The sequence below is a fragment of the Uloborus diversus genome, chromosome 9 (assembly GCF_026930045.1).
Source record: "Uloborus diversus isolate 005 chromosome 9, Udiv.v.3.1, whole genome shotgun sequence".
Classification (NCBI taxonomy): Eukaryota; Metazoa; Arthropoda; class Arachnida; order Araneae; family Uloboridae; genus Uloborus; species Uloborus diversus.
In genome coordinates this window covers 5360482-5373901 of record NC_072739.1, presented here as the reverse complement: position 1 = coordinate 5373901, position 13420 = coordinate 5360482, and the positions used below count along the sequence as shown (strand labels likewise).

The window sequence follows — 13420 nt, the reverse complement described above, 5'->3', positions numbered from 1 at the left end:
ATTTAAGCAAAAATGTTCCTAATTTTAGTTATAGTAATAAGGTCATAGTTTTGCGCTTGGATACGCCAACTGTGATGAAATTTGATGTTTAAAAGTTAAAAAGGTCAATTAAGTCTTCTTGAAGACGACAAATATACCTCCTTTGGTGCTTGAAGTGAGCGTAAATTCAGTGCAATAAGCAGGTTTTTTCATAGACTAATAATAAGAGTAGACCGAGCTTTCCCAGATTCGCTGATGAAAAAATTAGTTCATGGATACATCATGTGACTGGTGGAAGGCTTGGCGAAAACTTCGGCAGCATGGTTACTAGATGGCAACATTATCTATAGTTTGGCACTCGACATGTATTTTAAGTAATGTGTTTTCATTATAATTTTTTTCCAGGTGCAGAGATTGAATTGTTTTTTTTTTAGTTATGAATTATTTTGACATTAGCAATTAGTTTTTGATCACAGTTTTCAGTAACTTTTATTTCATTTGGAACTGCTACGTCAGCGTTGGCGTGAACGTAATGGAGTAAACGTTTTGCGTTAACGCAAAAATGTACTAATCGGAATCTTAAATTGAAATTGTAGGTAAAAATCTTACCGTTTGCCAATTCTATTTGGGCGCTTGCATCTTTAATTGCTCAGAATTATTGAAATTGACTAAAGAAAATGCACAATACTATCTAAACGAAAAACTCACTATATTAACAAAATATTTACAACTTAGAATAACAAATTTACAAATCGGACTCCATAAATATTCCGCGTTCCATTAATTCTATTTATTTTATTTCTCACGGCCGTTGATCGTCTGCTACGATCAAAGCCCGCTGTTGCTAGGATATCCACTAGTCACATTTTTTGGTTCATGAGCAGCAAAGGGTTGCCATAGCTCGGTCTATTCTTATTATGTCTATGGGTTTTTTAGATTTTCGATATAAAATTTTCATTCGTTTCATGTTAGGATTTTAAGTGTAAGCAGATCTTATTTCCCCTTGCAGCTATATCCCCCTCCTATCCCCCGACATCTTCACTAAAGCAGCATTCAGCTTCCCCTCGCACCTCACACTTTGGCGGGAAGAGACGAGACGGACTAGTGTCAACCTCTGTGGATGACCTAAAACTGTCACTTACACACTCTGAGACAAGAATAGAAATAAAGCATTAAAAATGTTGAAATAAGAGTCAGATTTTACTTCTGTTGTTCCATCGTAAAGTGAAAAAAAAAAGGAAGAGATCCCATCTGCAAGTGCTGTCATATTGTACACTAGTGGTACACGCACGGCTTTGCCCGTAGTTGAAAATTAAAAGGTCATTCGGTTCGCCTGTATATTTACAAACAATGGATGACGAATTTCTCGCCAATTGGCTATGTTCATTCGCTCTAACATTCCACGTCATGATAATTTCGTAATTTACTCGTCTATCTTATGATAATTTTGCTCCGGAAAATGTTCTTAAAATTGAAATAGAAAAAGAACAAAATCGAATGTTCGAAAAATCGCTTGAAATAGAAAAAGAACAAAATCGAATTTTCGCAAAATCGCTTCGAAGTGCACACCCCCACGCTACAAACTAACTTTGTTCCAAATTTCATGAAAATCGGCTGAACGGTCTAGGCGCTATGCGCGTCACAGAGATCCAGTCATCCTACAGACATCTAGACATCGTTCAGGCATCCAGACAGAGAGACTTTCAGCTTTTATTATTAGTAACTAGTGGTACCCGCACGGCTTTGCCCGTAATAGAAAAATTAAAAGGTCTTTTGGTTCGCCTGTATATTTACAAATAATGTGTGGTGAATTTTCTCGCCAATTGGCTTGTACCCATGTTACGGTTCCACGTTATGATAATTTCGTAATTTACCCGTCCCATCTTATGATAGTTTTGTTCTTAAAATTGGAATAGAAGAAGAAACACATCGAATTTTCGAAAAATCGCTTCGAGGTGCACACCCCCATGCTACAAACTAACATTGTGTCAAATTTCACGAAAATCGGCCGAACGGTCTAGGCGCTATGCGCGTCACAGAGATCCAGACATCCTCCGGACATCCAGACAGAGAGACTTTCAGCTTTATTATTAGTAACGATAAAAATAAAGAAGATTAGGGAAGCAACTTAGTTCAATCCAATACAATATACAGTAGCCCGATGCTGTAAAATTCTTATTAATTCATCCTCCCTTTGATAATGCTCCTGTATTCGTCACCAATAAAGCATAGCATTACATTGCAAAAAAAAGCTAACATCATTTTCTCTTCTTTACAGGCATGTGGTGTCAAAACGACGAATGCTGGATTGATCCTAAAACTCGAGGCATTGTCATCATAGGAAGAACGTAAGTATAGGGTATTAATAATCTCAGATGATGTAAAATTAACACTCTACTTGGAACGCGAAGTACTAAATTTTATTTCAAATATTTGATTTTTGTGAATTTTATTGTAATACTAGCCGCCTGCGGCGACCAGCTGGTTCGCCTTCTTACGCCATTCACCTTTCTATGCAAGCAGCCACCTACGGCGGCTGTTTGGCTAACTTGTCATTTACAATTTTAATTCAAGCTTGCCGCCTTTGGCGGCTGTTTAAATAAATTTGGCAGCAGTATTAATCAATCCATCTCTACCTTTTTTTGTGCCATTCACATTTTTACGCCAAGATTGGCGATCTATCTCTTAAATTTCTTATCCATCTCTATTTATTTTAACCTCCCAGCTCATTTCCTAATAAAAACAAAGATCACTCAAAAAACCGCTTTTTTATTTAAGTAGAGCAAAAAAAAAGTTATCTCCAAAATTCCCCGTAGTGTGCCAACAGTAACAAAGTAAAGTAAGTGACAAAGAAAAAAAAATCTCGCTGTTTTTAGTGACTTAAATGCGCACAACTATGAAATGTAACGTAATATAGATACAACAAAACGTCCAGCTTGGGGGGGGGGAGAATGAAAAAAGAAATAAATGCAATCCATAAATAAAACAAAAAAAAGAAAGAAAAAAAGCAAGCGCTGCCGGAAAAACACGTGGTCATCACGTCATAAAATTAGAAGTAAGCTATATAGTAAAAAAAAAAAAGATTAACATTGTTTGCGATTAAGATTCCGTCGTAAATATCGAAACGAAATCCTAGTAGTGACGTCAGAGCCATAGAAGATTAAAGAACGCTTTTTTCGACTGATGCGTGGAAAGACATGATGTGTTCAACATTAAAAAAATTGTAAAACTATTGCGTATTTTTAAGAACTTTTTTCTTCTGAAGAGGGCGAAATGTTTTTACTATTACCAACTTAAATTTTAGAAATGAGGATTTGATACTTCTCGCAGGATGATATTAGAAAAATATAAAACCCAGAAAAAAATGCAAAATAAAGGTTTTTTCAAAAATTTATAAAAAATATAAAAATTGCTCTATCTTTAAAATTTTTTCATTCATCATATTTAAAATTAAATTTCCGACCCTATAGTACAAAAAATATTTGTCTGGCGCGATTGGTTCGGGGTCTGTGAGGTTAAAAAGTGCTAAAAATCACATAAAATATTAAATAACTTTTTTTCTAATTAAAATATCAAAAATCGAAGCCCGAGGTGCACAACTTCAGCAAAAACTACACCTGTATACCAAATTTCATCTTTCTAGGCCTTACCGTTTTCCCGGGATGCGCGCCACACACACACACACACAAACATCTTATTTTATTATATGTATAGAAGATAAAAGAAAACATAAAGCTTGCACAAAAACATGAAAGTAAAGTAGAAAAGTTTTCTAATCAGTCTTTTAGAATTGTACGCGAACAAGTCATAGCGGAATAAGTAAATTAAGAAAAAATGCTTATTTTGCAGCAATATATTTTTTAGGGGAGAGAGAGGGGAAGCTGGAGAAGGGACAGGGAGAGCTATGTAATTTGTGAAATATTTTTGAAAATTTATATATGTTTAACCATCGAAAAAAATCGATTAGTAGTTCAAAACTTTTTAAATATTTTTCAACTTCAAAATGTTTGCATACTTTTCAACACTAAAGTTTTCGAATATCCAGCTCATGTATACACAAGCAAGGCAGTGACAAACTACTGGTAAAAATCTTTATTACTAATAATAAAGTTGAAACTCTGTCTGTCTGTATCTCTCTCTATCCGGATCTCTGTCTGTCTGTCTGTCAGGATCTCTGTGACGTGCATAGTGCCTAGACCGTTGGGCCGATTTTCATGAAATTTGGCACAGAATTAGTTTATAACATAGGGGTGTGCACCTCGAAGCGATTTTTCGAAAATTCGATTTTGTTCTTTTTCTATTCCAATTTTAAGAAAAATTTTCCGAGCAAATTATCACAACGTGGAAGAGTAAATTACCAAATTATCATAACGTGGAGCCGTAACATGGACAAGCAACATAACAAATTGGCGAGAAATTCATCATCCATTATTTGTAAATATACAGGCAAACCAAATGACCTTTTAATTTTCTACAACGGGCAAAGCCGTGCGGGTACCACTAGTATCTAATAAAGCTGAAATCGAACGTCATGAACAGCAGTATACAACGTTTTTAGCGCTCTAATATACAAGTCAAAAACAACTTTGCATTATGCAAAACTGTTCAGCTGTTGTTTGATTTAGTGAACAAACCAAACTAAAACCTTTATAGATAAAATTTCGGTTTCCGTTAAATTTTGTTAAATTTTCCGGAAGGTCGTGCCTGTGAACAAATTCGTGTATTATTTTGGATTTAATATTATATTTTGCTTTACGTATCATTAGACGATGCATTTTTTCATACAGTATTAAAAAATACCAGGGTCGGTCCAAAAGTAAGGTTCCCATCAATTTTACAAACATACAGCTCTGTCTCTCATTGAAATTTACATCGTTGGAAAGAAAAAAACGTTTCTCTATTTTTATACATAATCGTCATCTTTTTCTGGGCATTATTGTCGACGGTGCCTTAACTTCGTGTCACATAATTCCACCACCAGTATGGGACATGACAGTCAACAAACCACTCCGTTCTTGATTCCTATCCGGAGCTCGAGTCTAGTGATTACCACTTGTTTCCTGAGTTTAAGAAACACTTTGATGGTCAACGTTTCCGGAGTGACGACGAAGTCAAAAAAGGGGTGAAACGCTTAATCAACAGGTTGGTGGTGGAAATCTGTGACACTCGACCATCGACAATAATGCACAGAAAAAGGAAGCGATTATGTATAAAAATAGAGAAACTTTTTTTTTTTCCAACCATGTAAATTTCAATTAGAATAGACAGTGCTATATATTTGTAAAACTGATGGGAACCTTAGTTTTGGATCGATCCTCGTAGTATTTTTATTGTATATGGGATTTTAAGTACTTATTTGCATTTTGCAGCGATGATGTGTTAAACCCAAATGGAGAGCGATTTTGCAGTTCCGACATCTATTCTGCAAGTGAGTCTGATTTTGTACATTCAACAAATAAATTTAATTATTGTTGTGATTCTTATGTATGCGTATTTTTATCTATCGATATCCATCTATATCTTCATCTTAATATTATCATTTCAGTTCATACGATGGAAGAGTTGCAAGATTACATCTGCGTCGGCCAAGACAATAGCGTGGGGGACCAAAGAGTCGTGCTGTTCGTCAAGGTTAAGCCGGCGTACACTTTTACGGAAGAATTATCTCAGAAAATCAAGGACCAAATTCTTGATCAGCTGACTGATGAACATGTGCCCGCTGTGGTTTTAGAGTGTCAGGATGTACCGGTAAGAAGTCGCCGATTTTTGTCAAACAAATGAGTCAGTGAGATACAAAAGCATTAACTGCCAAAACTAAAAATTTGGAGATAACCAGTACAAAAGGCAGGTGAGCCTGCCCTCTATTTTGGGGCATGAGGTAGTTCTTAGTAACCCTGGTAGGCGTTGCTATGCAGCATGATTTAGAAAAACTTTTCAATGAAAGCATACCTAGGACCAGAACTTTAAACGCGTTTTACTAAAAACTTGAAAATATTCACCTGCATCTTTTGCTTCTCACTGCCTCAAATGTAGAAAACGATTCGTTGTGTTGAATGCAAAATAATTTTTTTTCCTCCAAGAGCATTATTGTAATACAAGATCCTCTAGAAAGGTTCACCCCCCCCCTCTGTATTTAAAAAGAGATAATTTTTATGCATAATTGTGATTAGAAGAAAATGTTTCTGGCCAGGTTACCTTTCAAAATATGCCCGGAATAGAGAAAACACGTGCTGTCATCTTAGATTTTGGGTGTTTTTTTTTTTTTCAGTTTTTGTTTCATATCTCAAAAAGTATTTACTTGCTAGAAAAATTATCCATTGGCAAATTAAAGAGCTTAAAAATGCTTTTAAAAAGGTGTTTTTATTTTTATTTCAAATGTAAGAGGTGAGGATCTGGCACACTTCAAAGTTCCTGTAATTTTGAAAAACTGATTTTTTTTCGCCCCTCATTTTATTTTTGAGACTATGCGAAAGACCTACACTTTTCTTTTTAGCTCAAACTTGGGTCAAAAATTCGATATTGCAATACCTATTTTACCCCTTCATATTCCTTTTCTGCGTATAATTTTGTTTCTTCGCAGTAAAATATTAATATCTCAAGAAATACAAGAGAAACGAAATCCGTTTTTAGAGGTAATCTGCGAAAGCGAAATCATACTAAGTGTGTGAAACTGTGTGAAAGCGAAATCAGCTAACAGTCAAAGGTGACCAAACGGCTTCTAATATGCAAACACAGACGTTTATCATTGGGACATTCTAATAAAGTCATAACGGTAGGATATGAAAATTTAGGACTGTTTAATGCAAAGCCTTCAGAGTCATCCGTGAGACACGTATTTTTTTTATTTGAAAGTAACTTCCCATTAAGTATCCAATAAAACAGGACGGAGGAATTTTTAATGCCCCTTCAAGCCTATTTCATGCATTGTAAATTATAAATACAAATCAAAACTTGAGTTAAGCTTTTGTTCAATCTTTATATCGTCGCCTCAGAACAACAGTAGGATATTTTACTGTTGTTTCTATGATTAGATGTCTTATGGTTGCTCTGAGGTGACGATATAATAAATGACAAATCAGCATCGTGGTGAATAGGGGAAAAAGCAGTTCAAAAGTTTAAAACATCGAGTTGAAGCATTAAATCCTTTTTGGTTTTTTATTTAAAACTTCAAACGCTCTAATCGCCAAAAATCAAAATAGAGCACTTCTCTTTATTCCCTGCCGTCTTCTATCTCATTTTGAAAAACCCTAGCTATACATTTCACTTTCATATGATGCTTCTATTCCAGTTAGAGTTTATAATCTAACGGGAAAAGTATCGCGAATTACTTTTAAGCTATCAAGCTGTACTTTGCCTTTAATGGTAGAAAATCTGTTTCTAACTCAGTTATGGGTATCCCAGACTGATGAGCTTAATACAAGAGCAGGGATGCAGAGAGCCAAGCCGGGCCCCTTGTCAGTTATGTCGCCAGGACTTCCCTCCCTACGTAAAAAAAATAAAAAAAAATAAAAAAGAAATGAAAAAAAAAAGGGAAAAAATTCTTATTAGAAAACAATTAACACTATTTAAAGTTCCACAACAGTGAATACAAAAAAGTAAATTCTACTTAATCTTTACGTTTTTTCTTATTCGGAGTCCCCCCCCCCCTTTTTTCTTTCTTCCTTTTTTCTTCCGTTCTTTTTTTCCCTCATTTTTTTGCGTCAGTGTCGCTGGGACCTCTCAAGGCCCGAGCCCCTAGTTTCTGACTAGACTGATGTGGCCTGAAGTCGGGCCTGCGCAAGAGCGAAAATTGAAGTCTCTCGATATCCGAACCAAACTGTCGGTACATTCTTGTACTTTCAAGTTGTTGGGGTTTGCAATCAACTTGACAAGTCACGAGGCAAAATTTATGCAAAACAAGATGTAGACATTATTCTTAACATTTATTCTCATTTTGATTCTTGATTTGTTTTTCTTTTTTCAGTACAATTTGAATGGAAAAAAGATGGAACGACTCCTGAAAACTATCCTAACAACGAACGAAATTCCCGAATCTCACAACATAAAGAATCCAGCTTGTCTGCCTGCTTACGTTGACATCCCAGAGCTTCAAGATTACTGAAAGGTGTCCCAGAAAGATTTGTTTCCAGAAATAACACATTTTTCCAATACGAGTGAATCATATGAATTGAAATATTTTTTAGCAAAAACTGAAGAACTGAACATTGGTTTCTGATAATCTTAGAAGAGACTGAAAATGTATAAGTATTTATAAATATGTTTGTAAAAATGTCGGAAACTTCGTACTAAAATATGCGAAGCAAAATGGCACAGCGTAATTAAAAGTACAAACCATAAAGACTATAGAGAAAAAGGCTCACAACAACAAGTGAACAATAAAGCAGAGCAAGCCGGTCTTGTTGGCCATTCATTCCGTCTCTTGCCGTATTTTTATGTTCACTTGCCCATTTTCGTAATTGTTGTAATCTCTGTTTTGCACTGATGAAGAGACTCGTTTTATTACCCACGAAACAATTGTGTGCAAATTTTATTTATCTTTTCGTCTTTTTTGTTTGCGCTTTTAATTACATTGTGACATTTTGATTCTCATATGGGAGGCGAAACAAGTTTCAACCATTTTTACGTCCCATATATCCTAGGAATTCATTTGAATCTAATGCTCTTTTCGTCAGTTTTGATATTCTTTTGTATGAACCAACATGAATCCAGGATGATTATGTTGATTTGGGATTTGTTTGTAAAAGGTATGGGTCATAGTCCACTGCGACGTCTCTTTTATGTCAAGTGACACTGTCAACAAAACCACAGGTTTTTCGAAAAGGAACACCAAGAACTTAAAAAAAATAATACTGTTGGCTCTCTTTTTAACGACTTTCAAGGGACCACAAAAAATCGTCCTTAAATAGAATGCTTTTGAAACTACAGTGAAGCATCCGGGACCATGAAAAGTCGTCTTTAAATAGAGAAAATCGTTAAATAGAGCGTCGTAAAACAGAGAGCCAACTGTACTAATTATAATCAAATACTTAGGACTGCGAATCACGACATGTATGATCTGGCTCTTGTAACTTCGAACTCCGATAGCAGAAGTATTAAACAATGCCGTTTGTTCTCTCCACACTACACTGAACTCGTCCAAAGTCAAAGTCTTGTTCTCAGAGCCACATTAGATCGCTAAGCTACACATCCATTCCTTCATACTGCCGTGTGCAGGTAAACGGCAGTATCTGCGGAAATGAGTTTTCGAGATATTTGAAGAAACGCGTTTTGGACTCAATACTAATAATAGGGAAATGTTGGAATTAGACGTCTTTTTCGCGCCTTTTTTTTTTATCGCGGAAACCAAATGCGAGCTTGTACTATAAAGATAACGTACAATAGATGACCCAAAAAAAAAAAAAAAAAAAAAAAAAAAAAAAAAAAAAAAAAAAAAAAAAAAAAAAAAAAAAAAAAAGAAAAATGAAAAAAAAAATGAAAAAAAAAATGAAAAATTTGCAGTTACTGCCCTTTACCTGCACACGGCAGCATAAGTCTCAAGAGTGCAAACAGAAATATTCAACCAAAAATAATTTTGCCCAAATCCTAAATGTGTATTTAGAGTTTCTTGACATATTAAAGTGATGAATCAATACGTGAGCACAGTATACGAACCTTGCTGACCTATACCTATAAGCAGGCCAGTCATTTTGGGGGGACAATAGAGGGCAATTGCCTCTCTTTGAGATATATGTTTTAGTTTGCAAGTGGAAGCGTTTTTCCTTTGTTGATTTTCAATGCAAAATGTAGTGCCTCTTTGCCCTTTCTCTGGAAAAATGTGAAACGACGGATATTTAAGGCATCTTCAGTCAAGAAAGTCGTCTTTCATATGGTTCCAACAGAGGTGACGAATTCAAAACTTAATGTCCCATATCGATTTTAGACTGATTTTTTTTTTTAAATCTTTATTCGAAAGTTGGACTGCGGATGAATTATTAACGTTCCATATCGGATTTAAATCTGTTTTTGGTAAAAATCTTCATTCGAAAATTGAACCGCGTATGAATTGTTAATCCATATCGGATTTAGATCCATGATTAGTAAAAATCTTCAATAGAAAATTGGACTGCGGATGAATAGTTTGTGGTTTAATACGCGATGTGTGATAACCATTTGTCAATTAACTCTAGGTAGGTTACATTACAAAATGGAATATTTCCATTAGACTATTATCGTAAACAGTCCAAAAGACTCAAAAGTACATCTCAACTGTATAGGACTGTGTTGTTTTTTTCTTCGTTAAAACTACGGTGAAATAAGTTGATTTATGAGGTTAAGAACGTTTTTCTTACAAATTAAACTATAAAATCTTACTTTTGTAGCTTTGCTCATTTGTCTTCTATCATTCTTCAGGAACTAGTAGACAAGTATTCTCATAAAAATCCAGCAGCAGATTAGACTCGACGCAATGCTGTAAATAAAAAATGTTTCGTCATTGAATTAAAATTGGACATTTGTTTTGTCAAAAATGTTCATTGTTTTATTCAATACATTTTAATTGAATTAAAATACTATGAAAAATATTTTAGTTTGATTAATTTAGCCATAAAAAATCCGAAGGCTCTTTCTTTTCTCTTTTTTAAAGACTATTTCTGTTAATATATTGCAAACAACTCGCTTACATTAGCAAACCAAAATTGAATTTAAAAATATCAAAAATTTAGTAAATTATCAACATGAAAATAAAAATTAAAGTTTAAGTAAACAAGAATTAGTTACAATACGCTGAATTTTAGCAACCAAGATAAATAACATCTCATCTAAATTTAAAAATCTATAACATATAATATTAAATCTAAATATTAAAATCTATGAGTCGTGTTTTTTATTGCATTGATTTTTAAGTAATGCTTAAACAATTAGTTTTAAGTGTTGATATTTTTTAAAGTCATAACATCGTTTTCGGAAAGGAGATAAAGTAAAGATAAGCTTTAGAAATTTAACAAAACATACCGACTTGTCTTTGTGATCAACTAAGTATAGTTCATAACGTATATAATTATTCATTGTATTTTAAAAGTAAATTCCTATTTTTCTTTGTTGTAAAGTATATTTTTTATATATTAAAGCTGAATATCTATTTTTGATAAGAAATAACGTTCGAATTTTTGCCCTAGAAACATTGAGTGCATTTAAAAAATTAACATGTGATAATGCTAGGAGTGCAAGTGCTGCTAGCATAAGAAGTGTTCATTTTTTGTTTTTATATATTCTTTGTAATTTTATATGTATACAAAAAAGTATTTTGATGATTGCAATAACTTATTTTTATACTGTGGTACAATCGCATCTTTTATGTAACTGATTTCGTCGAAAGTTTTTTATACGCTTATAATTAAACTTATTTTATACAAAATAATCGGAAATTCTTAGATTTAGTGAGTGATCGCAACGTTTTATGAATTGAAAATTAAATTTTTTAATTAAATATATTTTTTAAAAAGTAATGTTTTATGATCGGCTTTATTTACTCAACGTTATTAAACCTCTTAGAAGCTTGATGGCACGTAAACAGCAAAACACAGCTTAAGTGTTTTAACTGAAATAAGTTAATTTAATTAACTACTGAGTTTTAAAGATACTTTTGATCATACGCATAAGCTGATAGTGTATCTCTTATCTTAGCATATAAGGTTATTGAAGAGAAGAATTTTAAAATGATCTTAATGGTAATGAGGTTATGATTGAGTTTTATGTTTTGAAGTTTTGAAGAATCAAAATACTTTTCTTCTTATTTGAAACAAAAAAATGCATTTATTTAGTTTTTGTAAAGCTAAGATAAGCCTACAAAACTTTCTTAACTATTTTTGTGAGCATATTGCTTTAATGTTTAAGAATATTCTGTACATTACTGTTTGTAAATAAAACGATGTACTTACGCATTGTTGTGTTTATTTCTAGCTGGATTCAAAAAGGATTAAGCTTTGAATTCAAAAAAAAAAAAAAAGAAAGAAAGAAATGCATTGACAACTTATCACTGAAGTAACTGATAAGAAAAAATAAATTAATTAATTTATAACTAATATACATCTATATCCACCTATCTGTGACAGATTATCTATACACATGAGAGTGAGAGGTCATGATCCCCGCCCCCAAGCCACCGACAATATTATCCATCCATTGTGTTCAAATTCTTTATGAATAAAATGTAAACGATTACAGTAATGTTTTCAATTTATTAATTTCTTTTAAAAGTAAACACTTGAAAGACTACTTGCTTTCATTGCTTATAAAATTAATAAGTGAAGTTTATACCCGATAACATGCCTCTTTACTAGTCGATTTGCTGCTTTTTATTCACACCCAAACAGTTTCAAAAAAATAATTGCTTTAAATGTGTATATTTTATCAAATTTTCAACATTTCTATTTCAAATTTTAGTATTATGCTTCTGTTGTATGTTGTCAAGTTTTCTGAAAGTTTCGTAAGCTTCGAGGGAAAACTTTGCGTGCTACGAGCCAAAATCTTACAAATAAAATTTGTAGTTTTGAAAGAAATACATACTTATATTTTCGTGAATATCAGTGGTACCTTCTCAAAAGTGTGAAAAATGGTTGTACATAGCGAGGTGAACAATTTCTGAAATTTACCGCTCATTCTGAGCTATTTACGATGAATGATGACCAAAAAACATTTTCGTTTTCCTCAATTTGTTACTGACCCCCGAAACACAAGGGTGATATAGTTTTTATTGAAAATTTACAGCTGGAGCATACCTGTCATGCGACCAAAAGTTACAAAGCAATTTATCTTTTATTTCTCGAGTATTCCTTAAAATTGTGAATTTTTCAGAGTGTCCCAATACTTTTGGTCACCACGCGAAAACGTACATAACTATCAAAATCAAAATAAAATAAGTGCATTTAAATAAACTTAGTAAAATTGTAATACCGATGGTAAACGAGCTGATGTGAGCATCACATGACTTCCTTTTACTCCAATTTAATGTCATTTCCCCATTATTGGCAATTTTAATGTGATTCAATCATAGACTAATAATAAGAATAGACCGAGCTATGGCAACCCATTTGCTGCTCATAAAACAAACCATGTGACTGGTGGATATCCTAGCAACAGCGGGCGTTAATCGTAGCAGACGATCAACGCCAACGCGAAATAAAATAAATAGAATTGATGGAACACGGAAGAATGATCTTTTATGGAGTCCGATTTGCAAATTTGTTATTCGAAGTTGTAAATATTTTGTTAATATAGTGAGTTTTTCGTTTAGATAGTATTGCGCATTTTCTTTAGTCAATTTCAATAACTCTCTAAGCAATTAAAGATGCAAGCGCCTAAAAAGAATCGGCAAACGGTAAGATTTTTACCTACAGTTTCAATTTAAGATACCGATTAGTACATTTTTGCGTTAACGCAAAACGTTTACGCCATTTCGTTCACG

At 33.5% G+C, this 13420-nt stretch overlaps 1 protein-coding gene across 1 annotated transcript in view; it reads left to right on the top strand.

Moving 5' to 3' along the window:
• LOC129230105 (acetoacetyl-CoA synthetase-like) overlaps positions 1-11893 on the top strand; it is a 119891-nt gene extending 107998 nt beyond the window's left edge. The window contains exons 15-18 of the mRNA XM_054864506.1: positions 2258-2327; positions 5349-5407; positions 5525-5727; positions 7943-11893. Coding sequence (XP_054720481.1) covers positions 2258-2327; positions 5349-5407; positions 5525-5727; positions 7943-8080 — 470 coding nt within the window. The 3' untranslated portion in view covers positions 8081-11893. The remainder of the gene's footprint in view (positions 1-2257; positions 2328-5348; positions 5408-5524; positions 5728-7942) is intronic.
• Positions 11894-13420: the final 1527 nt, after the last annotated feature.